The sequence below is a fragment of the Eumetopias jubatus genome, unplaced genomic scaffold (genome assembly GCF_037043125.1).
Source record: "Eumetopias jubatus isolate StellerSeaLion01/CBP00866 unplaced genomic scaffold, mEumJub1_p1.0 scaffold_80, whole genome shotgun sequence".
NCBI classification, from domain to species: Eukaryota; Metazoa; Chordata; class Mammalia; order Carnivora; family Otariidae; genus Eumetopias; species Eumetopias jubatus.
Window position 1 is genome coordinate 541,398 of NW_028274886.1, and position 27,114 is coordinate 568,511.

The 27,114-nt window shown below is 44.2% G+C and overlaps 1 protein-coding gene across 1 annotated transcript in view; it reads right to left on the bottom strand.

Moving 5' to 3' along the window:
* The window catches only part of LOC148161732 (putative phospholipid-transporting ATPase IIB), a 106,302-nt gene that overhangs the window by 15,638 nt on the left and 63,550 nt on the right, over positions 1 to 27,114 (bottom strand). Inside the window, exon 6 of the mRNA XM_088020604.1 lies at positions 15,003 to 15,163. Coding sequence (XP_087876730.1) covers positions 15,003 to 15,163 — 161 coding nt within the window. The remainder of the gene's footprint in view (positions 1 to 15,002; positions 15,164 to 27,114) is intronic.

A 27,114-nucleotide genomic window follows, 5' to 3' on the forward strand; every position in this document is an offset into this window, starting at 1 on the left:
ATCAAGACCCGAGCTGAGACAAAGAGTCGGATGCCCACTGAGGAAGCCATCCAGGCGCCCCATCCACCTCTTCCTGACACACCGTGGATGGCAAGGGATGGCACCAAGATCCTCACTGGCTGCACTCTCCCAACGCTGGGCACGTGGAGGGGAACATTCAAGTCTCTTCTAGGAATCTGGACCTCTGTCCTGGGCTTGAGACCAGTGTATTCTGTTGCCTGCAGACGATCCTACCTCAGACTCATCACAGATCCCCTCTACATGAATATATACAAGGGAGGGTAACATTCCCCCTTCCTCGTCTTCCGGTGCCAGACAAAACAAAACAGAGAAATCTACTCTTTCTCAAGGAGGAGGAAACACTCCTTGGGACCACCTGTCACCTGAGCCAGAACTGCCGAAGGACTCCAGGCTCCTTTTCCCTTTCATTTCCCTTATCTCAATAATCAACTCTGGCCCACTCAACCTCCCCAATTCTCCGAACCCTCTTTCTATGCTCCATCAGGAAGAGGCATGGCTAACTGAATTTTACAGGGTTAAGGCTAGGTATGACTTGTACTGATTTTTTAATTTCCAAATTTACCAGTTCTGTGATCTTGGACAAATGACACACTTGATCTTTCTGAGCCTGTCATAGTACCTCTAAAATGCCATCTACAGGGAAGGTCACTGTCGGTATCGGCACTCATGCATAAAAGCAGGTTACGGAATTATGTTACTGGAGCAGAATATCACTGTCTCAACAGTCGGGAGAAGGTTTTATAGAAAAGATGAGCCCTGAGCTAAAATGGAACGGACCCGGGCGGGCAGCATGTCGCGCACCACTAGGGGAAGGCGGGTCGTCAGCAAACCTCCTGAGCTTGGAAGGTACCGATGGCACGTAAGTGGAACAAAGGTGGGTACACACCTAAATCCACCGAGAGTCCACCTGAACCGCATCAACTACACACACAGACACAAAGAATGTACAGCCTTCGGCCCTAAGAAACAAAAAATCTGGTAAGGTATGAAAGTAGTTTAAATTGGCATATGCAAATTCTACATCACATTATTAAGTTTTTGAATGGGTGTGGGAAGATGAGAGATTGGAAATGAAATAGGAGAAATAAACGGAGCTTCGAGGTTCCAGATCAACTGAAGCAAAAAATGCCAGAGCCACAAGGAGAGTCAGAAGCTGCACACGAGGCAGCGGGATGCCCGGGAGTGTGCCAGGACCTGGGGCCCCCCAGAGGGCTCCGAGAACACACCCTTGCTCCGTGCCACACTTAGGGAGACGGGGGCACAGTAAGGACGGTCTTCAGGGAGACTCACCTTTTCGCCTTCTGTTCAGAGTGATGTCAGCCCCAGCTCCTCAACATCCCCCACAATCAAATATTAATCATAGGCTCAGATTATCAGGGTGAATGGCAACAGGTAATTTAGGCCTTCCCCACCATTCAGAGTTGTTTCAGTGTTTACGTGGGGGGGCCACGTGAACTACTGCATACACTATGCGCCAGCTGGAGTCGAGAGGGGGTGTGTGTGTGTGTGTGTGTGCGTGTGTGTGTGTGTGTGTGTGTGTGTGTGTGTGTGTGTGTGTACTGACAGGTAAAACACACCATACAGCAACAGCATAAAGATATTTATGCAGGAGTGAGGCCAAATATTTTGTGTCAATACGTGAAAGAGATAAATATTCCTATTAAAGGGCCAGCACTTCCTGTAGTTCATAAATAAGAGTACTAATTAAATGCAATTTGATACACCTTAAAATGAAATGTCTCTGGTAGTCTAAGAATAAAGGAATGGCAAAGGTGTATAAGACCCCAAATTAAGCATGTAGCGGTTGTGTCAAAATATTCATAAGAAAGCTATAACCAGGCTAAAAAAGACCAGATGAACAGGTGGAAGGCAGGGATGCCTGGGTGGCTCAGTCAGTTAAGTGTCTGCCTTCAGCTCAGGTCATGATCCCAGGGTCCTGGGATCGAGCCCCACATGGGGCTCCCTGCTCGGCAGGGAGCCTGCTTCTCCCTCTGCCTGCCCTGCCTGCCCCCTCCCCTGTTTGTGCACGCAGTCTCTCTCTGACAACCAAATAAATAAAATCTATAAAAAAAAAAAAAAAGAAAAAAGGTTGAAGGCAGAAAATCAGATGCTTTTCAAGCTTGGAAAAGCTCAGCTCAACTCTCTACCCGAAGGGGACAGTAACCACAGTGAAACCAGGGCAGAGTATAGGACTGGGAGGAAACGCCCCCCAGTGCCCCCACGATGGAGCCCTGCAAATAGAGCGGGGACGAGTCACGCCCTTGCTGGGCTGCAAGGCTGCAGCAGCAGAGGCACACCCCTGCTCTGAGGTCGGACCGGGGCACTGGGCCTTGAATATCCAGGCTACGCACAGTGAGGCAGTGCTGGGTTCTGGGTTCTGGGAGCACCAGTGCACTCTCAGTTTTCCTGAATCAGTTTCAATAAAGTGTGTAATTACGGGAGCAGAACATGAGCCTGAGACCGCTAACACCATCTGTGCAGGCAGGTGAGGAAGATGGGGCACAGAAGACACTTAAGCGGAAGAAGGCAGAGTCAGCAGACGGGGAGAAGACCCAGCGGGCACTGGGCTTCTTGTTCGAGCCACACCCAACAGATTGCTCTTCTCATCTTCTTTGCACCTGTTTGACACACAAAGTCCCCCTTTAACTTCATTTACAAACCGCATCTATACATCTTTCATGAAAAAGTACCACAGTCTAATTAAAAGGCAAATGAGATAAATATATTTGCAAATATGAAAGAGCTGTTCGTTATCATATGAAAAGACAACACAAACTGAAACAAGAAGAGCCAGAAGGACAAAGGCCTGAAGAGTGAATCCAGCTACTGGTGCAGTAAAGACCACTTTACCCTGAGAAGGAACAGAAGAGACCAATTGAGGCCACGGCAGGAGTGAGGTGTCCTCAACCCAAGAATGCAAACTCACAGCCCCCAGACTCCAGAGCCTGAGACCTCCACCTCCAAGTATATACCAACTCTCGTGGATGGTGATGACAGTGTTTTGCTTTTTTGTAACGTTTTGTTTTTAAAGATTTTATTTATTTATTTGACAGAGAGAGACACAGTGAGAGAGGGAACACAAGCAGGGGGAGTGGGAGAGGGAGAAGCAGGCTCCCCGTGGAGCAGGGAGCCCCATGCAGGGCTCGATCCCAGGACCCTGGGGCCATGACCTGAGCCGAAGGCAGACGCTCAATGACTGAGCCACCCAGGCGCCCCGCTTTTTTGTAACTTCTAACTTTGAAGTTGTTTTTAGACTCACAGAAGTAGCAAAACCAGGGGAGTTCCCGGGTGCTCCCCCAGTGGTGACACCTTAGGGCATGAAACACACTCTGCAGAGCCAGTGTTACAACACGATTAAGTCAAACGCAGGCTTCATTCAGGCTCTGTCAGGTTTTACACACACTCTTCTGCTTTATGTGTCCCAAGGACAGATTCGTGTTACACCCCGTCCACCATCGGGATCAGACAGTTCCATCTCACAGTCCTCAGGTTAACCCCCAACAGTGCTAGCTGCCCCCAACCCGAACCCTGGCAACTGCTGAACTGTCCATCATTATAATTTTCTAACTTTAAGAACATCCTATAAATGCCCAAGTTGTTCTATGTATCAATACTTTATTCCTTTTTATGAATGGATAGTATTCATCGTATAGATAGACCATAATTTATCCAGGTCACATTTTTTTTTTACTGTCACCTTGCATTCCCCAAATTTGCTATGATATAGTTGCACTTTGTTGTTAAAACAAAGCCTGCTGCATTCTCAAGAATAAAGTTTATCACATTTGGGGCCTGAAAACTTTACCTACCCTTGGAAAGTATTGCCAACCAAGTTAATCAGAGAGTTTCATTCAAATTTGTCTAACTTTCTTTATACAAAACTGCAAGAAAGTTCTGCGATCTTGGGTAACGGCAGGCTATACTATTTGAACCAATGTTCCCACTGAAAACAGTAAGAAATACTGTATAAAATGTTTTTTAAATTTCTTAAAAGAAATAAGGCACTGACTAGATATGAATTTCTGGGTTGAACCCTCATCCGTTTCCACAAAGGTTAAGTGATCACATGCCAGGCCCCAAGAGTTTGAATTCTCTCTTCAACAGACTACCTGTGCAGGAGCAAAAACAAACACCGGGACCATCAAAAGGTGGAGGTCCAACAAGAGGCCCTTCTTTCCATGAGAGGCAGGGCTGTGAGGGGCTACACTGTCACAGTAAGGGGGAAGCTGGAAAGCGAGGCAGGTGCATGTGGAGATGGCACCAGGCTCACATGATTCGGTGACTGTGAATCTCCAATTTGGGGGAAGATGTTCCAAGACAGGTGGTACCTCCAAGTACACCGCAGAAGCAAGTGTAGAGTTTTCAGAAACACGTCACTTTCATCTTTGATCTCCCATTACTCATATAATTAGCTTTTCAAATACAATTACCAAAGAAAACCTCCCCAAATAAACCAAAAACAAAACACAACAACAAACAGCACAGCACTCAGGGGACCGTACTAGGAGCAAGAGCCAGAAGGGAAAAACAAGAGGAAGGATCAACAAAAGCAGCAGATCCCACACGTGACCGACACAGACTGTAAAACAGGGAACGTACGGAAAACCAGAAAGACATGTGCAAGGCAGAGACAAACATAAAAATGAATAAATCAATGTGATGAAGACACCAAACAGAATTTCCCAAACTAAAAAGTATCAATAACTGAAATTAAGAACTCAATTGGTTTGACAGAGGCCTAGACGCAGCCACAGATGAGATCAGTGACTTGGAAGTCGGATTGCTGGGAATGATACAAAATGGAGAATGGGGACAGAAGGTGGAAAATAGGGAAAAACAGGAGAAAGAAAGTGGGGTTAGGACGCTGAACAAATCCCACATTCATGTCCCCAAAAGAGGGGACAGAGCAGTATAGAAAAGGAGACAACAACCAGTTTTCTGGGATGGGAAAGGACCAATCCACAGACTGGTGCATTCGAGAAACGCACCGAATCCTAAGCATTATATGAAAAGCAGCTTCTGTCCCCACACAGCGCCCAAGCCCAGAGCAACAAGACACAGGTCGGAAAACTGCTGCAGGGCGGAGGGCACCAAGGAGCAGCGTGGGGTACGCACGTGGAATTGTTTCAGGAAGGAAAGCCAAACAGAAATCTAGAGCATTCCCAACAAACCCATAGTAAACAAAACAATAAATTTTTGACAGAAGGAAACTCATTCTACATGAAAGGTCTAACGTATAAGAAGAAATGAAAAAACACACGGATACACCAAAGTGCATAAAGAATGTAGAAAACGACAGTATCTTTGGGACTTAAGAATGACTTGAATTTAAATACACGACAAAAGTGGCACAAGGTCGAAAGGGTGCAGGGAGGTAAACGTTACTCCGAGACAATATGTAAAGGAAGTAACTACCTGCAGATTTGATAGATTGAGAATAATGATCTCAGTTCACAGGCTAACTACTAAAAGAATAAATATGGCTTAAAATCTTCTAAACTAGTAGAGAAGAAAGTGGAACTATACTAGAATTATAAAATGGTAAGACAGGAGAAAGATACAGAGCAGGTGAGTCATACTAAAAAAACAAAATAAGATGATAGGTTTAAACCAGAAATACAACAGAATCACAATAACTGTGTAGGCACAGTTTGTCAGAGTAGGTAAAAATGAAACGTAAGAGACACACATATACACACACACACAGAAGGGAAAGTGCAAAATGGAGCAAGACAAGCCAAGCACATTACACCCAGCAGGCATGGCTATATGAATATAACACGAAGTAGAACTTAATGCAAAAAGCTTTCACAGAGGGGTGCCTGGGTGGCTCAGTGGGTTAAGGGTTTGACTCTTTCAGCTCAGGTCATGGTCTGGGGGTTATGGGGTCAAGCCCCGTGTCAGGCTCTGTGCTCAGCTTGGAGTCTGCTTGAGGATTCTCTCCCTCCCTCTCCCTCTCTCTCCCCCATTCTCTCTCTCTCTCTCTCTCAAATAAATAACTCTTTTAAAAAAAAAAAAAGCTTTAGCAGAGACAAAGTCACTTTATAATGAGAAAATGCTTAATTCAGCAGAAATATTTAACAGTTTAAATTTGTATACATCTGATATCACAGCCACAAAATATATAATGCCAGCAATAGAATTCCAGAGAAAATAGATTCCCAATACCAATGGGAGATTTCCACCTGACGCTTTGCAAGTGTGACAGAAGGCACAGAAAAGCCAGCGGGGGTGCGGAGAAACTAAAAAACAAGATTAACAATCTCGGCCTAACAGACGTGCACACATTCCAGCAATCCAGCACCCAGGTTTAAGTCAACTAGACACCCAGCCCTACAATGCATCTCAGCAAAGTTCATGCATCTGAAATGACTAAGATACATTCTTTGACAACATAAAAAAAAAATATGAACACAGATAATAATTAGGAAATGCAAATATGCTTATAATAACCACAGGTCAAAGAAGAAATCACAGTGGAAATTCTGTACTGACAGTAACAAAAATACCACGTACAGAAGCATCTAGGATGTAGCCAAAGCAGTACTTCTGTGTGAATTTATAGCCTCAATGACATACTCAGAATGGGAAAAAAGGCTGAAAACTCGTAACTGAAACATCTATCTCAAGAAGAATAACACAAACCAAAAAAGGTGTGAGGAGAGAAGATAACAATAAATTAGAGAAATATTATATAGCACAAAGAATCAATAAAGCCTAGAGAAGGTTTTCCCAAAAGACTTCTACAGCTGATACACCTGCTGGAAGACTGATCAAGAAAAACAGAAAAGAGGAACAAGTATCAAGAGTGAGTGACAAAGATCAACCCCACAGACCCTACACATTTGAGGTCAAAGGAAAACATTATCAACAGGCTTGTGGGAATACACCTTAATACGGGCACAGGGGACATATTTCCTGAGAACTGTTAACTGCAAAACTGACTGAAGAAGAAATTAAAAACTTGAAATCAACTTTTTAACTATTTAACTATTTACAACTACTTGATAAATATATTTAACCTATTAAAGACATCCACTCTGCCAAATATCTTTTCACAGTAAAAAATTCAGGCCTCCCTAATGTGTCAATATCAAGGAATAAATCATTATAATTTTACAGAAAATATTTTAGAGAGGAGAAAATGAAAGAAGACTTGTCAATGTACTCATGAGAATGGCATGCTCCTGACACTAAACACCATCAGGAAAGTTACAGCGGAGTCAATCATATGGACCAATGCAAAAATTCCACAAAAAATGCAAACAATGGGACCCAGTAACACAAAAAGAATGGTATATCATGATTAAGTTGCATCTTTCCCCCAAAGAATAAAGGCAGGTACCACATTAGAAAGCCAAACAATATAATTTTTCATAATAAAATATTAAGGAAAAATTTAAAGATAAAATATCATTTCAATAGATTTTAAAAATCTATCGAAAACTATAATCATAATTTTAAAACAAATTTTAGCCAAATAGTAATAGGAAAAACTTCCTCAGGGGGCGCCTGGGTGGCTCAATCAGTTAAGCGACTGCCTTCAGCTCAGGTCATGATCTCAGGGTCCTGGGATGGAGCCCACATCGGGCTCCCTGCTCAGAGGGAGTCTGCTTCTCCCTCTCCCTCTGCTGCTCCCCACCTGCCCCCCGCTCGTGCTCTCTCTCTTGCTCAAATAAAATCTTTAAAAAGAAAACTTCCTTAGGATAAAAATGGTTTCTATAAAAACATAGAGCATACTTGATGAAATCTTGGAAGTTTTGCCTTTTATGATGGAAACAAAAGCAGAGTCTATTAGTACTTCTGCTTAACATTGTATCAGGAATCTTTGATACAGTGATCAGGAAAAGAAATAAATGGTGCAGGAATCAAAACTGTCATTATTTACTGATGATACAATTACCTTAGAGAAAGTCCAATAAACCCCAGATTAATAATTGAAATCAATAAAGTTTTACCAAAATTGATGGATTCAATCATTTTATAGAAGTCACTTGATTTCTCCATACCAGTAACAAATACAAAGGAAACAGTTCCTTCAAAACCCATAGTATTTACAACAGCATTTGAAAAATATCAAGTATCTAAGAACAGCTCTAATAAAAGTTGTGCAAGATTTCTACGGAGAAATTTTTTAAAATTTGAGATACGGCAGAAGACCTAAAAAATTAAGAGTTACGTTGGGGCACCTGGGTGGCTCAGTCGGATGAGCAGCTGACTCGTGATTTCGGCTCAGTTCATGATCTCAGGGTCATGGGATCGAGCCCTGTGTTGGGCTCCATGGTCATCAGGGAGTCTGCTTGAGATTCTCTCCCTCTGCCCGCCCCCCCATAAATGAATTTTTTTTTCTTTAGATTTTATTTCTTTATTTGACAGAGAGAGACATAGCAAGAGACGGAACACAAGCAGGGGGAGTGGGAGAGGGAGAAGCAGGCTCCCCGCCGAGCAGGGAGCCTGATGCGGGGCTCGATCCCAGGACCCTGAGAGCATGACCTGAGCCGAAGGCAGACAATGACTGAGCCACCCAGGCGCCCCTGAATAAAAAAAGTCTTAAAAAAAAATTTAGAGATAGGCTAGATTCATGGTCTGAAGATACAGTATTAAATGCAAACAGCCAGTGAGAACAAGGCTGCTCTTGAAGAGCACGAGGAGGAAGGCCCTTTCTAGGAACCACTAACTCAGGACAAAGGTGTGTGAGTTCTGGCTCAGGAATAGACAAACCCCCAAGGGGACAGCACAGGAGACCCAGAGTGGCCTGTGCGTGTCTGAGTCCTAGCGTACGACGGAGGGGCTCTCGTCACTGAGGAACAGTCTTTCTTACAAGGTCTGCTGAGACAACTGGTGTGGAAAGCAGTGACACATGAAAATCCTGTTTCACACTATTAAAAAACCCACCACTTCCAGCGGTCAGACAACCCTGCCATGCTTTCAGAAGCTAATGCAGGAGGGTAGCTCCATCATCCAGAGCCCAGAACGGCTCTCTGAACAACATAAAGAGAGTGTAACCAACAGCAAAAAAGACTTATAAATTTGACTCTGCAAAATTAACATTTTTTCATAATTTCACCAATAGTAAAACTTCAAGCTATAGATTGAGAAAGACTATCAGTAAAACACGGACCTGAAAAGAACACCCGTATCCTGCCCAGTAGGGCCAACTCTTTCAGGTTAGGAGAGCTGGGGACAGTCTTTTGTGACTGGATGCTCCACTCTCTGGCCCTGTGGGTCCAGGCCTGTGCACCTGTGGCCACAGTGATTCTTCCTTTCTCCGCAAGGGTAGCACCAGTTTGCAGCGGGGCAGCTCTATCAGCCTGTTTCCTGCCTGTCGGATTTGGGGGGTCCAAAAGGCTTCCCTCATTTTAGCCTGTCTCTGTTCCTTCCAGCCCAAGCTGGTAGTGCTCCTGCTGATCCAGGATTCTCAAAAACTCTGTGCTTCTCCAATGTGTGTTATGGGGGTCCACACCACCTGACAAGAGGCTTCTGCACACATCTCTCCTTGGATAACCCCATCTGCTCCAGGCTCTGGCCAAGTGGGTGAGTGAGTCCATGAGTTACATACCTAACCTCTTCAGCAAAGAGCTGTCCAGTGACACCCTTGGCCTCTATCCTGTGCATGCTTTACAAACCGTGAATTTTCTATATTAGTATCTTTTGCAATCTGGATAGGCTGCAAATTTCCAACACCATTGACTGGTTTCCTAGGTTGGAAACACTTTTTTCCCCAAGCATGCTAAATGGAAAAGGAGGCCCTACTGAGATGTTAAGAGAGTTCATTTCTAGGTTCCGAAGCAAATTCTGTACCCATGTTACCTGACATTTTCGATACTTGATTCTTACTGTGCAGTGCTCTGAGCAGAGCTGGGTACTCACTCCTTCAGGCAGTTAGGTGGCAGAATGGGGGCCCCGCTGCCCAAGCCACAGGGCCCCCACCGATTGCAGTGCTTTAGACAAGACGGGCCCATGTGTTTCTCAGAAGGGACAGAGTCCTCACTGTCAGCACCTTTCTACCCCCATCACCCATGCGTGCCCCCGTGAGAGTAAAGGTCCCTCTGACCCAGCACTGATAGGACAGTTTTCTGGACCATCAGCTAGAACGTGACACAACACTTGGAAATCATGTGGGGAGAAGAGCGACTGAACCAACAAGCAACCACCAGTGCCTGGCCTGACGGAGCCATGAAGAACTCTGATGGTGTGTGTGTTGTTACGAGTGACACAAACAATGCAGGGAACATATATCCATTTCAATTACAAGACTTAAACCCTGTAATGTTTTCCTTGAAAGACAAAGTAAATTATATCAGGTGGCTCAAAAATATTTTATTCTGTCGAGAAAAATTTCTAGGAAACAGCCTAAGTTTGTTAAATTTGAAAAGCCTTTGAACCCACCAAACACACCAGAAACAGACTCACAGACACAGAGAACAAATGGGTGTTTACCACAGGAAAGGGGGCTGGGGAAGGGTGAAGCAGATGAAGGGGATTAACAAGTACGATCCTCCAGTTAAAAAATAAGGGAGTCACGGGGATGAAACGTGCAGCCCAGGGAGTGTAGTTGGTAAGACTGTGGTAACTGCACGGTCACCGGCAGGGGGCAGACTTACTGCAGGGAGCGCCTGGTAAGGCGTGGAGCTGTCCAATCGCTATGCTGGACACCTGAAACTAACGGAACACTGGACTTCCATTAAAAACATGTGTTAGGTCAATAGAGGAAAAAGCATTTAACTTTCCAAAATTGTGCACTTTCAAAAAAAATTTTTTTAAATCTATCCTTTATTAAATTGAAAAGCGTATTTGGCAAATACTGAAACATTACTATTCATATTTTATGGAAACTTTGCAAAAGGAAAACAAACTTTGTTGAATCAAATGTAAACATGAAGTCCTTAAATCAGCATCCTAGGCTTTTCACATTTTACAGTTTTCATTTCTTCTGCCACATTTGTCTAACTGGATTCTCAAACTGTGAAAAACAAGACAAAGGATCATGTTGAAGTAGGCGTGAGACATTTTGGAGCTAAAAAGAGGTGCAGGTATAATTCTGTCTAGTAAGTCTCTCCACACTTGACTGAACATGTAAATATAAAACTGTTGACTGGAGGGGCCGCCTGGGTGTGTCAGTCACTGAGCATCTGCCTTCGGCTCAGGTCGTGGTCCCAGGGTCCTGGGATCGAGCCCCACATCGGGCTCCCTGCTCCGCGGGGAGCCTGCTTCTGCCTCTCTCTCTGCCCCTCCCCCGGCTTGTGTTCCTGCTCTCGCTGTGTCTTTCTCTCTCTCTGTCAAATAAATAAATAAAATTAAAAAAAAAGAAAACACCAAGAAACTGTTGACTGCAAAACCAGAACAAGACAAACTTGCAGAAACTTAGTACATTCCTCATTTTGTAAACAGACTTTTAAAAAGGCTATATAAGCTAAACAAACAAAAACAAAGATCTGTTTTTGTGTAAATGCTGGTATATTTACATATATGTAAACATGCACATTCATATTTATAAGTCTGTATATGTACACGTATCTGAAAAGTTTTAGTTTTTACCAATAGTAAAATTACAGATACCTATTTCTTTCTCTTTTATTAGATATTATCTAATTTTTTACTATAAATATATATACAACTGAAATCCAAAAAAAAAACATTGAAAGTTAGTATCAGCCTAAAAATGCTTATAATGTATATTTCATACCTATAGTTCATTTTTCCTGTTAATTTGACAAAAGAAATGGGAAGTCTCTTTATACTGTCATTATGCTGAAGAAATGAGAGTCCATAGGAATAAAATATTTCACTAAAAAATATAATAAAAATTTGAATAGTGTTCAGTGGTTTCCACTGGTTAAATACGGAAATGCTCCCGAAAAAAGAAGGAACAAAGTCCCCAAGAGGCCTTCTGCACTATGAGAGTCTTGAAAGGGACATCAGAAAAACACCTTAGAACTGACAAAAGCAACACAAATGAAGAAAAACAAGATTAATGAAGCAAAAACACAAACCAAGGCAAAACAAAACAATACAGGATTTACTAAGAAAATAGGTGTTTGCTCGATGGATGCAGGAGTAGGAGACTTTTGTGGGCAGCTGAAGGAGAGTAGAGGAGTGTGCTAACAGGCTAACACCTGCAGTGCCAGTCCCTGTGGACACAGCCTGAGCAGGGGAGGAGGGGGCTCCCCACCAGGCAGGGGGACTCGCACCAGGGAAGGGGGCTGGTTCACACCGGGCGGGGGGCTTGCACTGGGCAGGGGCGTTGGCTCATACTGGGTAGGGGGGGTTGGATCATTCCAGGCAGGGGGGCTCACAGGGGTAGTGGGGTTGGTTCACACTGGGCAGGGGGGTTGGCTCACACTGGGTAGGGGGGTTGGCTCACACTGGGTAGGGGGTTGGGTCACACCAGGCAAGGGTGTTCCCACTGGGGAGTAGGGTTGGTTCACACCAGACAGGTGGGCTTGCACTGGGCAAGGGGGCTGGTTCACACTGGGCAGTGGGGTTCACACCAGGCAGGGGGGTTGGTTCACACCGGGCAGGGGGGCTGGTTCACACTGGGCAGGGGCCTCCTGTTGGGCAGTGGGGCCCCAAGCTCACACCTTCCAGCACTAAGTGCTGCTGGTGCCTAGTGGGCTGTGTGTGGGGTGCTAGGCATGTGGCCTTCTTTCCCGTGGCAATTGTAGAAGGAATCCTTGTCGGCCTCAGACTCGAGTCAGGAAGCTCCTGGGGAAAGCTGTGACATTCATTCAAAGCAGAAATGACATCAAGGTCCTTGATCTAGGGAGCAACAAAGTCAAGCTACATCAGCAGATACAATCCACAGAAATGGGTGGTGGAGTGGACATAGAGAGTAAGGGAAGGGAGGCTTCCAATGCTAGTTTTGGGAAACATACCCACTGGTGTGCCACGTCTGGCAGGGAACTCTGTATTGCATTTACTGTAAAAGAGTGAAAACACCAGCAACACAGACTTATCACATTTGCAAGCTGACTTTCCTTTGGGGCCGTTCTTTCCAAGCCCTGCACTGAGGATGTGGTGTGTGCCATGCACCAGGCTGGGGCTGCTGGAGCGGCAGTAAGCTGAGCCAAGGCCCTCTCTGCCGGGTTCCACGCACGCGTCGGGCCTACGACTGCATCCATGTCCCCAGGGGACACTGGGTGACGTGCCGGGTGCAGATCAGGGCTGTGGGGGGATGGTGACTAGGCATCCGGGCTGCGTGCGTTCAGACCAGGAACTGCCCGCTGGACCGTCCCATCTGAAGGAGTTGGCTCGGGAAGACTGATCAATGGCTATATTCTGCCTGTTTCCACTTACCCAGTGAGTTTCTGGGGACAAAGCTCTGTCACCAGAGCCCCCTGCTGGCACTCGGTATGCATCTAGGTGCTAACGACGACACTGCATGATAGCTCAACCAATGGTCTGCACACTCGCAGCTCCTCAGAGCAGGGCGGGAACTCTGTGCCGGGTCCGTTCAGTGAGGGTGTGAGGAGCCCTGGGGCATGCCCTGCACTCTGTTCTAAGCATGGAGCCAAACGCAGCCCCTATCCTCACGGAGCGTGGTGAGCACAGAGCATCAGAAAAGCAAGACCAAGTATCAGTGACCAGTGGAAACGTCAGCAGAATTAAAACAGGCTGATGTGATACGCCAAGAGGCTAGTTGGCAGTGAGCACCGAGCCCAGGTTAGGAGAGGCTTCCTGCAGCTGAGAAGGGCCAAGCCTGGAGTGTGGTGTGGTGGTGGAGGGAGACACACAGGGCTGGGAAGGCAGGCTGGCCACAGCAGGCACGACGCTGAGGCAGTCAAGGGGAGAGCGGCCACGGGAGCAAGTGTTCCAGTTCCAGCAGAAACAGCCGCGAATGCACAAGACTGCGTGTTCTTGGAGGAGACAAGCTCCCCGTCTCAAACAGCAAGTGGGGCTGGATGCGTGAGCGGGCTGTACACAGGACACTGTCATGGGCACAGCACCCTGGGGGCACGCTACAGCTCCACTTAGATGTACGTAAGTGAAAGAGACTTCACCTTTAGACAAACTTTTGGAGAAAGCTGGTCTGTAAAGAAGCCTTTCCCTTCAGAATGTTTACATCCTTGCGCAAGACTGTTCTAGTCTATGTTACTCTGTTCTGTGTTACAAAAGATGCTTATTCTAGCTTCATGCTTTATACATGATTAGGCTTGAATTGCTCATTCATGTAAAAATTTTCAGTCTTACATATGAAGCATTTTTTAAAATATACTTTGTGGAAATATTTTAGAATGGACTTATATATATCTGTACTGTAAATATTAGTAAATTAAACTCATTAGATACCTAATATTAACTATTTAGATCCTAATTTCAAGTTAGAGGGGTTATCATTTTGAAAAATTGTTCATATTAAAGTCTGTCTTACTCAATATTTTATCTCACTTGACAGATATATTAGATTGTTTCTGAAATATAACTTAGTGATGCATATAATCCAATGGCACTAGAAATAAAGTCTATTGGCAATAAACAAAACTGTTTGTTTTATCAAGAAACATCTCTCAATTCTTGAATATACTATCAAAACATTCATATAAGGAAGAGCATCAGATTTCTAGATTATTCTAACAAAACTGACTTTGCCTCCCCAAAATACTATTTTCTTTTTTTTTTTTCCCCAAAGATTTTATTTATTTATTTGACAGAGAGAGACAGCGAGAGAGGGAACACAAGCAGGGGGAGTGGGAGAGGGAGAAACAGACTGCCCACTGAGCAGGGAGCCCGATGTGGGACTCGATCCCAACACCCTGAGATCATGACCTGAGCCGAAGGCAGTCGCTTAACCAACTGAGCCACCCAGGCGCCCCCCAAAATACTATTTTCTACAGAAGCATTCCTTAAGATTCATCAGAGTTGTTGGCTCCTTCCTCTTTAGCTTTGTATGAATAACTTCTTCCATGCCGACAAAGATAAATTTCAATAAAATCAAACTCAATGAAACCAGTTCCTTGTTTTCTCTTAATTCTTACACCTACCTGATGGGAATGATGTAGGAGAAGAGAAGGAGGAACCGAAACAGGTTGTGGTACCACGGGCCTACAAATCCTTGTAAGGTCACCATAACAACCGAGAGAGCAACTAAAGCCACAAACAGTGCTTTGGTCAGCTGATTGAGTTCAAGGTCCAACAAACCAACCTGAAAGGAAAACACAGAATTAGGGCATAACCATAATGTCTCTAACGTGACAAATGTGAATACATGATAGTGATGAATGACATCCTTAGATCTCCTCTTGTACTGACCTTAACTATAATAAAATACAAAACGGTATTAACTTTACTCTTCTCCTGAAAAGCCTCTGAGAGATTTAAGCAGAATTTCTGAAAGGGAGTCATGATCCCCAGGAAATTCCCAGAAAGGATTTACTGCGACAACGGGAGTCCAGGGTATCCAACCAAAAAACACCCAGATCCTTTGTCAAGATGAAGATGCTATGACAGCTGACTAGGGCAGACTGGGACGGGGGGGGGGGGGCGCAAAGCACAGCAGAGCCCTGCTCAGGCTGTGGAGAGTGCATGTGTGTCTCTCTGCACGTGGAATGCCAGCTAACTGATGCTTAAGTGCATCCCACGTAAGGATTTCATGTTCACGTAGAGGCTCCCAGGAAGAGGACAGTGTCTGTCATCCCTCTCTGCCAGGAGTGTCTCTGAAAACACCTTCTCTGAATCAAGCAGAAAAGCAACAGACAAGGTAGTTAGCTTGACGGAATGCCTTTTTAATGTGCACAAACCCTACGCTTTAGGTTCTCCCCATAAGGTATACAACCCCAAATTCATTCTGTGGATTGTGCCCGATTGGGCAAACCGTGAGGGGAAGCTATGTCCATGGGAATGAACTCATTTTGGGGTGCATTCTGTGTGGGATCTTGGAAACGGTGAGAAGTAGTGTTCATTCCTCAAGTCAGAAGTGATCTCAAGCTCTGGTGGTCTGCATGCTGCCCTCCCCTGCTAAGTTGCCTGGCTGAAGGACCACAGTGTGGTACAGCATGTGGGTGGACACAGGGGTGGGGTCCTGGGCTTTGCAGAAAGGCTTCAGAACCACACAGGGGGAGAGGTGGGGTCACACAGCAATGACATTTTCTCGGGAATCAAAACGTAGGCTCATTTGAATGCTGGCTCTGCCACCTCACAGTAGGACCTTGGGCAAACTGTACACCCATTTTCTTATCTGTAAAATAGGGTTACAGAAGTGCCTCCCTAACAAGACTCAGGGGGTTAAAGACGAAACACAGCTCCTGGGACAGAGTAAGCCCACACACGTTTTCCTGTTCTCGTTCTTTGAGTTAGGAAACACTGAGATCTGAATCTGCACTTCCCACCTCTGTGGCCTTGGCCTTCCCCTGGCTACCCTCGCTTTCCTCAACCCCAAGCTGCGGCTCCCCACCTGCTAACCAGGTGGGCTCCCTGCCGGCCCTGGAGAACCCACAGTCGCCCCTGGTGACTGCCCACCCTGCCTACTCCTCACTCACGGGACCCTGACAGGCACCGAGTCCTACCACCTCTGTCATTCACCACCATCTGAGCTCCTCCCGAATCTCGTACAAATTGTGAAAGAGAATAATCTAAAAAGAAAGTGAGTGCCATAACTTTGATAAAATAAACGAGATACTACAATTCTCAAACTAAAGTGTTTGAGAATTACTGAGCTAATTAATTAGTAACTTGGTTTATTTTTTAGTACTTTTGAAAACCCCTAATTTTGGCCAAAATGAGGTTAGCTTTCCCCATGTCTCAGTCTTTAGTTTGTATCTGGTTGTGATTAACATCTGCCACAGACTTGCATGAGAACATTCGAACCTGTAGTTAGAAAAAAACACCAAACTTTGTCAGAAAGTGCAGGTAAGTAAGTGTAGCTCGGACGAAATCCACTCACTGAATAAATGGAAATGTCTGCTGAGCTTTCTGCTACAGCGTAAGGCGATGAAAAATGAGCCCACTGAGATTCCACCCGCAAGAAACAGCCAGTCTAGTAGGAAAAATAAGATGAAGAGCAGTGATAAAATTACAAAACAGAAAGTTTTCTTGTCTAACCCAGCTGCTGCCGGATGCCACTCCTATAGGCCTTTAAGAACAGCCTAGAAACACGGGAACCACAAGAAGCCAGAAGTAACCACTGACGTTTCTCTAGAGCCTGGGTTCTACCTGCTCACCCACCAGGACAAGGCAGGGTCTGCGTCCTGGGCGGGGCTCGGCAATCCCCCGACAGGCCCCACCCCAGAGGCTCCCCGCTCCACCTGTAGGCCCCGCCCCCAGGCCCCACCCATCGGACCCGCCCCCGTGGCCCCGCCCCATCGGACCCGCCCCGTGGCCACGCCCCCCGCCCCGGGAAGAAAGCGCGGGGCCTGCGGAACGCGGTGTGGTCTGGCGACGCCCTAACTGAGGCTGTGGGCAGGTGCCTTCCCGTCCTGCACAAGCGGTCACCTTCGGGCCAGGGGTCACCGCGAGGCCCCCCACCTGCAGGCCCCGCAGGCAGCGCCCGCCCCCTCCCCAGAGGACGGGCAGGCTGCACAGGAGCCCTTTGCGAGCTTCTGGAAACCTCCGGCAGGGCCGCCCAGTAAAAGCCCTTGAGAACAGGGCAGCTCAAGAGCCCCGCACTGGATTTATCAACCGCGTTTGAAGAGCAGCACAACCAGGACAAATATCTTGCAATTTCCGCCACTTCAACTACTACATAGTTTATGCTTGAATTATTGAGAATAGGTTTTTGGATTAGAATGAAGAAAAATTAAGCTGAGGAAGTAGAGCATGTTTCAAAGCCCAGACCCTTCTGCTGTGACAAAGGAGGCCTGAGTGTCAGGCCTCGCTGAGGGTAGGATGAAGTCATTATTCATTCAGTCAGGGAAAAAAGACTCAATTACCTCAACCTAAAGATGCTATCAATGAATGCAAAGTGCATATTTTACTCTATTCATCCAAATCCCATTAAAAAGTGAAAGGAATGATTTAATCTGGCCTTGCAGAGTTGGTCTTTTTTCTGTAATAAAATAAAGAATCACTGTCTTGCAAAATGCATAACCACTACCTCACATTCTCCCTGCATCCCAGCAGTGAAAGACTGTAAGCACAGGGACAAAAACAGTCAGAAATGAGTACAAAGTTTCCTTTGAAAAAATGCCACATAGAGGACCGCAATGAGCAGCAGCCCACTGCACACTGCTGTGCAGATAGCTCCAAGTATTCATACCTGTCTGACCAAGACGCAGGCGCTCAACTGCCTGACTCCCGCTAGGCGGGTCCTCTCCCACACCCCTGGGATCCAAAGGGAAGCTTCATCACTTTGAACTTTTTAGGTTTACAGAGCAAAATACAACTTTTCAATAACAGGTTGTTCTTTGCATTCTTTCAGGTAGCCCTTGTTGAACTATGATTATTCTTCCTGGAAAATCACTGCAACCAAGCTACAGTATATAGCATGATCTAAATTTGCTGGTTTTTTGGGTCAATTCTAATAAAGTCCACTTTTAGTTAATAGTTAATATTTTTATACTCATTTCTCTAAAACATGCTTAAAAAGTTTCTACAACTCGCTTAAAATGCAATCTGGACTCTTAAAAACAATATTCAGTATAAAAACTAGTTAACTCGTAAACTTACAGGTTTTATAAAGAAGATGGTAACTTCACTTTGATGTGAATCTCTTCCTTCTTTAAAAAATTTCTTTAAACACCTGAACAGAGCAAATACCTTTTGCTGTGATTGTAAAACCTTTCCACCCATAAAATATATTATTAATCACTCGAAGTAATTATGACTGTGTAAGAAAAGGTAAATTATGTACACTAGCAAGCAATTTTCAACATTTATTGTAAGTTCCTATATTAGTAAAGCAAATTTTCTTCTACTTGTCATAATATTTGTTTTATTTGAAACAACTGTGATAACAAAATTAAATACGCTACTGGAAATTTTAATCTCCAGGGGAAAATTTGTGCCTAATGTCTAAGATACCACAGTGGTTCTGCAAAGGGGCTGTTCTAGGATAATGAACACAATAATTGCCTGTATAATCTAAAATGGTACTAATGGCAACGATCACAAATCCATTTAGCTCCTCTTTAATTTATGTACCAAGTTTAAATAGCTAATGGTTCTCAGTAAAATAACAGTTTCTACCAACAATAAAGGGTAAATACGGTATTCTCCTGCTTAATCAAGAAAAGATCAGTCAGGTTTTTGTAAATGGACGAATGAGAGCCCGCCTTATCTCTGAGATGCAGCGCTGTCCCATCCATCTCACAGTGAAACCCCTACCGCGCTACCAGGTCCCTAAGAAGTCAGTGTACACCCCAAACTCGAACAAAGGTCTCGTGCTATACAAACTTAGAGACAAAACAATGGGCCTTGACACCCACTAAGTGCTGACCATATGGTATTATCCCTGGAGGAGCATGATGTGAACATCAAAATGTTTTCACCATTCTTTTAAAACTCACATTTAACTCACCTGTTACACAGAAGTATTTTAGAATAACTACACAGTAAGATGTGAAATGTCAAAAAGCCAATTTAAACTCTTGCAAGGAGCTAAATAATATTTTAATTTGTCCTATATTATCCCTGTACATGGATCACATTTTGAAACAGAAAAGCCTCCAATCTAAAAGCCTAATAGCTAATTTACTCAAGATGACTCTACACGGGCAGAAGTACGGCGTCATACATGAAAGATCACTTAGGGGAAAAAATAACGTTGTTAACGCTGTTTATCTTTTAGCAGCTAAACTACTCTTGGACCAGCCCACCGGTTCCTCATCATTCAGAATTTGGATCTTGACTAGAAAACTGAGACAGGGCGACACTTTAACGTAATTGAAATTCCTATAAAAAGCACATTCCTTTTAAATATCTTTGAAACAAATCAGCCCTGTATTTTCTACTTTTAGTAGAATCTTAAGAAACAAGAAAAAAATAAGTCATCTACAGACCTTCATTTGTACTTATGTATTTCAAATAATTGAAACTCATTTAACTCCTAATTCTTACAGCAATAACTTTTTCCATTTTGGAGTTTCAATGGAAAGTATTAGTTTTTAAAAAGTGATGCTATATAGCCTTTTATTTTTTTCCTCAAGTCTACTTACTTACTCATCTTTGGACATGAACTACTAAGTCTGACGTGTCTGCTGCACACACAGCCTGGCCACACGCTGCAGCCGTGTTTGAGCTCTTACTGCTCACCGCCCCAGTGATCTGCGAAATAAGCAGCGTTTCTCTGAGCCATTTTAGTCTATTGGCTCAAGAATCTGTGCTTTTAAAAGCTCCCTAAATAAGTATCAGTACGAAAATTCTTAATGTTAAAATATATCACCTTAATTTTTAAAAATAAGAATGTATATTTACACAATACACATTTTAAAGTCTGTTGTTAGAGAATATTTCATATCCTACAATTTTACCTACCAACAAATTTTGCCTGACTCTCCTATATTCAGCAACTAAGGTTTCTTCCTGTGCTTCCTATACAGTTATTACGTAAGATGGTTTTCCTTCAGTGTTGAACATTTAAAAAGAAAATGGGGTTGTTCTATTTTTTACAGGAACAAAAAAGTACTGGTGGGAGGATCAGCTATTCAGCAAGAAGTAAAACCACTTTGCATATCAACGGGAGAAACTTAAGAGAGGAGACAGGAGATTCAAGGCAAACCCTAAGTGAGCCTGGTTTACACAAACTTGGGACTGAGCTCCGCTGTCAGACCGTGCATCGTCAGCTGGCTGTCAGTAAACACGCTGCTGAAGGTGAAAGCCTTGCTGAAATCTGCAAACATGTCACCTGCTAAGTCGAGTGCACAATGAAGCTGTTTGGTCAAACTGCTGGCCCTGCAGACCCCTGGAGAAATTTCAATACTGGTTTTAGCATTTCCGATAGGACACATATCCACTCAACAGGGCACTTTTTATAACTGACAAAAATGTCACAAAAATAGCAGGTTGTCTATGAACATATGTATGCACACATCTCAGATTTGGTTTTCCCAAATGCAGGCTTGCTGTATGGTCCTGAAAGACAACCTACCTGGTCACGTCGGCTACTGTCTGACAGCTTCCTCTGTCATATTAGAACTTTTATTAAACGATAACCAATATGTCAGAAGTCATCAAAATTAATGCAATACAGTGGCTTAGAAATAAGTGCTAAGTTTAATTTTTAACATAAATTATTTCAAATACTCGTGTATACAACTTGTGGCACATCGATGCCATATTTAAACAAAAATGGAGTGAAAACATGCAAAACAGCCTGGAAACTATTTGGAAATTTAATGTGTACTCCATGTACACAAGTTACATCAAAATCCAGCACTAAGTATTAAGAAAACCCCGTAACTTTCTAATGTACAGTATTCCCAATCTTATTTCACAATAGTCCACATAATTTATTTGAAAATCAGGGATGTAAGAAGACTAAAATGCACCTGCCAGCGCTGTACCGACTATAACCTGAGTGCGCCGCGGTCGCGGGTCATGTTAATGGCTTGCTGCTCTTTGTGGCCAGCAGAGGGCGCGCATGTCTCACGCTTATTTTTTCTGAATCCTGAATGCCTGCTTTTTGAATGCAGAACTTCGATCTCTAATTCAACCAATTCAGTATATTGAATACATGTTACGTACATGGATGTATTTTTTTTGTTGCCTAAAAGGGTTACCCTAAACATCTAATTTCTGCCATGCAGAATTCAAGGCAGAACTGATAAGGACTTCCAAGAGGGGAATTTCCTGAATAGAAACATACTGTTCTAGAAGGAATCATGTTTAGAGATCAGACATCCAGAATACGTTCAGAATACTGCAGGTAATCAGCAGAGTACTACGGGACTAAGGCTTCTGAAGATTTAGATCTATTATAAACTAAATTGATAAAACAGTAACAACAGCTTCCATTGATGGTTTCAGAAGATCCTGCATATATTTAACCTTATTTTTGTCCTAACAGTGTAGGAAGCTATCAATTTTAAATGGTTTTGCCAAGCCACTCACCAATTTAAAATAATTACTTCAATAACCTAAGCTATCCACTGACACCAGAAACCTTAACATTCAACATCATTCACATAAGTGGAATTCCAAGTCAGGCATTTGGATTTCAAAGTCATTAAATAAGCAGTTGATTTTGGTAATTTTATATTTAACAGATATTGACAAACAGCATTAACCTACTTTCAAATCCTTACTATCTACAAACACAACACCCACGAGTTGGGGGTCTAGCCATGTTATTGTGTTTAAAGGACAAAGCCTGGAGGGATGTGGGAGGAGGGACGGGGCCCAGGTTGCAGGTACAAGAGCCACCTCACGCCCAGGGTCACGGCCTGCGGTACACCCGACGCTCTTGGGATTTCTTTGTTCCCTAGCAACATGAAAATCAGATTTTTCTAATAATAACCCTAAATGGTACTGATACTTTTACAGAAAGGCTTTTATTAGGAATCTTAAGAGTTGAAGGGGAGACTGTGCTTCCTGCAGCACTGCTGGTGGCGGGGGGGGGGGGGTGCGCGTGCTGGCCTCTCCCGCGCTCGTCTCTTCACCGGTCTGCACGGACGAGACCAGACTGCCCAGCACCGTCTTCTTCTGGGAGACACGTGCACGTGTGCATCTTTACTTTCTCCTCAACGTGGCAAGTCCTCTGTTTTAAATATCTTGTGTGTGTGTTTCAGAAACACCCTTAAGACACATTCTTATTCATTAGATATAATCTGTAAAATATTATTGGCTAGAAAACAGTATTGTACTGCTAAGGATGTTAATAATACCAGTACTAAAATCTGGGCTCCATGACTACTTGTTAAGGAAATTACTAAACATACAGCCAGGCCTTCCAACTCTACTGCATCCTCAAACTGCCAAGCACAGTGACAGCTTCCCTTCAGGAGACCCTCTGAACTCTATTTAAAAGAGCCAGAAAATAATTATGCGATCCCTTTCTGATATCCAGAAAATGAGGTGTTGAAGGAATTATTCTGGTGAGTGGCTTGGAGCTGCTGGACTACAGGTGATATGAAAAGGCTGGGTTTGGGGGAGGATACAGGTCAGAGCACCCCTTCCCCAGCACAGTCCACAGCGGGGATGCACGGGGCTGACGGGGGGATGGCCGGAGCAGCCCTTGGCCCTGGAGCCTGCCTGGCAGTGCGCCATGAGAACGGTTTCCGTTTCTTGGGGGAGTGTGTGTGTGTGTGTGTGTGTGTGTGTGTGTGTGTGTGTGTGTTTTTAAGAAATTGTATGTAATGGGGCCAGGGGTTACCACCTTTCCACCTGTATTTTTTCCCTTATAAAATTCTGGTTAAGGAAATGGCTCAATTTTTATTAGTAAATGAGGTCCCATTAATTTAAAATGAAACCTTAATTTCCAACCTGAGATCCTCTTTCATAAGAGGTCACGATACAGAGGAGTCTCCAAAATAAAGTCAGAAACTTGCTCAGTGATTAGCTTCAAAACATTACTTACATCTAAACTCTTCCTTCGACGTACCAGCAAACACAATGTACATAATGGTTTGTGCAGGGGAGTTTACCAACTTTAGTCAACAGAGTTTTCATATAATAGATTCCAGAAAGTCTGCTTTCATGAGAGACTTGAGTCCAACACTAAACACAGCCTATGAAGCTGCTAGTTCTGAATCAAACATCTTGGGGTGGGGACGGATGACAATTAGCAGGAAAAGGCGGCTTAACTGCTCTAGTGGTGCAGTTTCATGTAGCACGGTTCCACGTGTGAGCCTCTGCAGCGAGCCCCACGGGGACCCACACTGTGTACCACCAGCCGCCATGTCACATGAAGGCTGCAATGGTGTCCGGTCACGCATCACTGTCTCCCCTCAATGTTTCTTAGATTATTGTGTAAATATGCAGGAATTTATGGACCACATAAGGTCCCTACCCCAATCTCCGAATATCCGGCACCTATCATTACATAAACCAGTCAACAGTGCTTTTAAATCAAGAGTCATTAGCTGACTTGACAAGATCTATGACGAAGATATTTATTGGAACCCAAGCTAGGATCATGGTTTCACAGAACTCGTGAAGCTCCCTGACAATGCGACGCATGCCCCCGACTGTACCGGCATCAAGCATAGGGTAGATCCATAACACACTGGGGACCGGTGTCTCAAACATCTGGGGATGACACTGTCGTGAACACAGGGGCTCGTTCTGCCCATGTCCTGGCACCCCCGAGTCAGCATCAGCAGTGACTAGCCCCTTATAAGGCCAACAAAGAATGGCAGAGAGAGAGACACCGATGGAGAGTGGCCAGTGGGTCTAACATCTAATTTTGAGTCAGTCCACGGTTCTCATGATTTACATTCTTATTTTTCAAGAAAAATGGAATTTAGCAGATTGGCTAAAAATTTTAAATGACAACTTCAGGTGGTTGAAGAAACTTTCCATCTTGCTTTACCTCCTTTATTATGAGAACTGTCTGTGTAAGAGCTTTATTAGTGGCATCTTGGCAAAATGTAACACTATTTTAAACATCTAAAATTTTTGTGTTACTTTATGTTTTCAAAGACATTTTATGAACCATTTCATACTTAATGGCTTGTAAGCAATCCCAGGAGTTAGGAATTGTGTGAAAAGTTGCCCAGATTGACGGATAAAGTGAAAAGGTCTGTATTAATTTCCAAATAAAGAAATGCATGGCGTGGTATCTCACGATGATTACACTCTAAAGTACCAATTAGAACGCATCAGAAACTAGAGCAAGTTGACACTCTACAATAAAGCAAATAATTTCCAGTTGGAGGGGCAGAAAATGTTAATATGCAATGTTCAAGACTACAAGAATCTTTGTAAAAGGAAGTAGCTAATAAGGTTTAATGATGCATGTCAGGAAGCCACAGTATGTAGGGAAACACAGCTGGCTTCATTTTGTAAACTATTTGATATACACATCTTTCTAGTTCGCGATTATCAGCTGTGCCAGTGCCACGGGGGACAGTTTAGCCTTCAAATCAGGGCATTCCTCTTGTTCTCTAAATTACAAGTAAAATACATTAATATAATATGGTGCTAGAGGCTAAGTGCCCTGACTAAAGTTTATCCGCTCACAAAAGAGGATTTAAAGAAGTCTTCTGTAAAATGTCATGGAAACAATCCTACCAGCCTAAATAGGCTACTAAGTACTAGACCCATTAAAACAAATCATAAAACAAACACAACGCCAGGATTTAGTGAATTAATTACCTTCACCAAACGGTCACCATCTTTCCTACCTTGTGCATGAAAATACAGATGAACTACCACATGGTTGTACTGAGAAACCCCACGGCTCTGCTCCCCTGCCAGGGGTCCACGTGTGCGTGTGTGGAGGACCCCACTCCAAAAGGCCATACTCGTGCTACTCACACACTCTCAGCTCTGGGGGACTGCAACGTGCAGGTGCCAGCAATTACTAGCAGATGACAGAAGCACTCTGATTTTGTACCAGATGGCAGCTTAGGGTCACTGGAAGCCAGCAGGCCTTCCACAAGGAAACCCCGTGTTAGGCAACTATCAAACGTGAAAGCTCTTAGACACAAATTAATTATTCAGCCACCAGAAGACAACTCCTAGGTCACAACACTAATATCAAAATGCTGTTAAAGCACTCGGAGCCACTTATTTTAAATGTAATTACACATATTAGCTGCTAAAAACAAGCATGCCACGTAATGACGAAAAGGTTGTCCTAAACTAAGAGAGCTAAAATTCTAGTAATTAGTGAATTGTCTTATGGCAGAATATACTCAACAGGTTCTCACTCTGGATGAGGGCTGTTTATGGCTGAAGCCGGGAACAGCCATGGCCGAGTGGGTCTGCACTGAAAGCTCCTCGGCACCTCAGCTGCTCCCGAACACACGCCACGGATCACAAAGAGGGTACGGCGTTGCGGCTCCTCGGCGATCTGAGAAGAGTCTCAGAATCTCAGAGGTCGTCGTCTATCAAGCCTTGGTGCTCAAAAATATGACAGAGCACCCAGGCCAGATGTGAGGAGACAAGGGGCAGTATGATCTCCGAGAGGCTGTGCATTTTGACTGGGGGACGGACCCACCGTGAGCTAGTTCAATACTGGAGTCCGTCAGGCTACATTCTACATGAAAAAAGATGCAGGCAAAAGTGCTCCAGGCAAACAAAACATAAATGCATAAGTAACTGATTTACTTTAACAAGAGTAATTCCACACTAATAATTAACATAAAAGAGTTTTCATTTTTGGTCTGATTAATTTCAGACCTCTTATGACCTTAGCCATTTCCCACCCAACGGCCTTCCCCAAGTGCTGCTGCATGATTGCCGTTGGTGGATCTTCCTAACTCCATCAGAGGTCAGCACTTGTGGCTGACCTCCCGGGAGCTTCGGTCTCCTCCTCCAGTCTGGCCTCCTGGGCCAGACACAGCCCAGCTGTGGATGCTCCCTGGGACTACTCATCCCCATAATCAGATCTCTGGTAGCACTTCCCTTTAACTACACACACTTCCACAAGGTCCATAAAATAAAGACTGGTCAAATTTTGCTTATCAAAATGTTTTTCTCCACTGTTTTTATCTAAATGTGCTAAAACTTGCTGACATGGCACCAACTACTTTGGGGAAAGCAGAACAGACTAAATCAAACGACTGACCAAAACCAACGACCAAGAAAGTAAACAGTCAACAAAGGCAAGTCTTTTATCCAGCAAAGTCATCAAAGGACAAATAACCCCACGGTACCTGCCTGTTCTACCTCAAGCCTTCCTTCCCACACTCTAAGTGGGTTCTACCGAGTTCCAAGCAGGGACGGGGCGGTGTGTGTGGAGCCCTGAGGTTCTGGGTCGGGCAGGAAGGTGTCCTCAAAGAGCCAGGGTGGGGGCACGTGGAAATGCAGTCCTGAAGGACTCCCAGAGATGCACTCTACACTGCTCTGTGTCCTTCAGCATCTCTCAGAGCCTTGATACTTGACTGATGATTAACTGTCCTTACAAAACCATGCTCTCAAGGAAACAGCAAGGTGAGACACATATTCTTCCCAAAGGATAATCCTATAACTTACATGAAGAGCATTTTAAACTATAGAAGAAGCTGCTGTGAATTGCCTGAAGTGAGTGTTGGTCATCAGATTTCTCTTAAACAATGA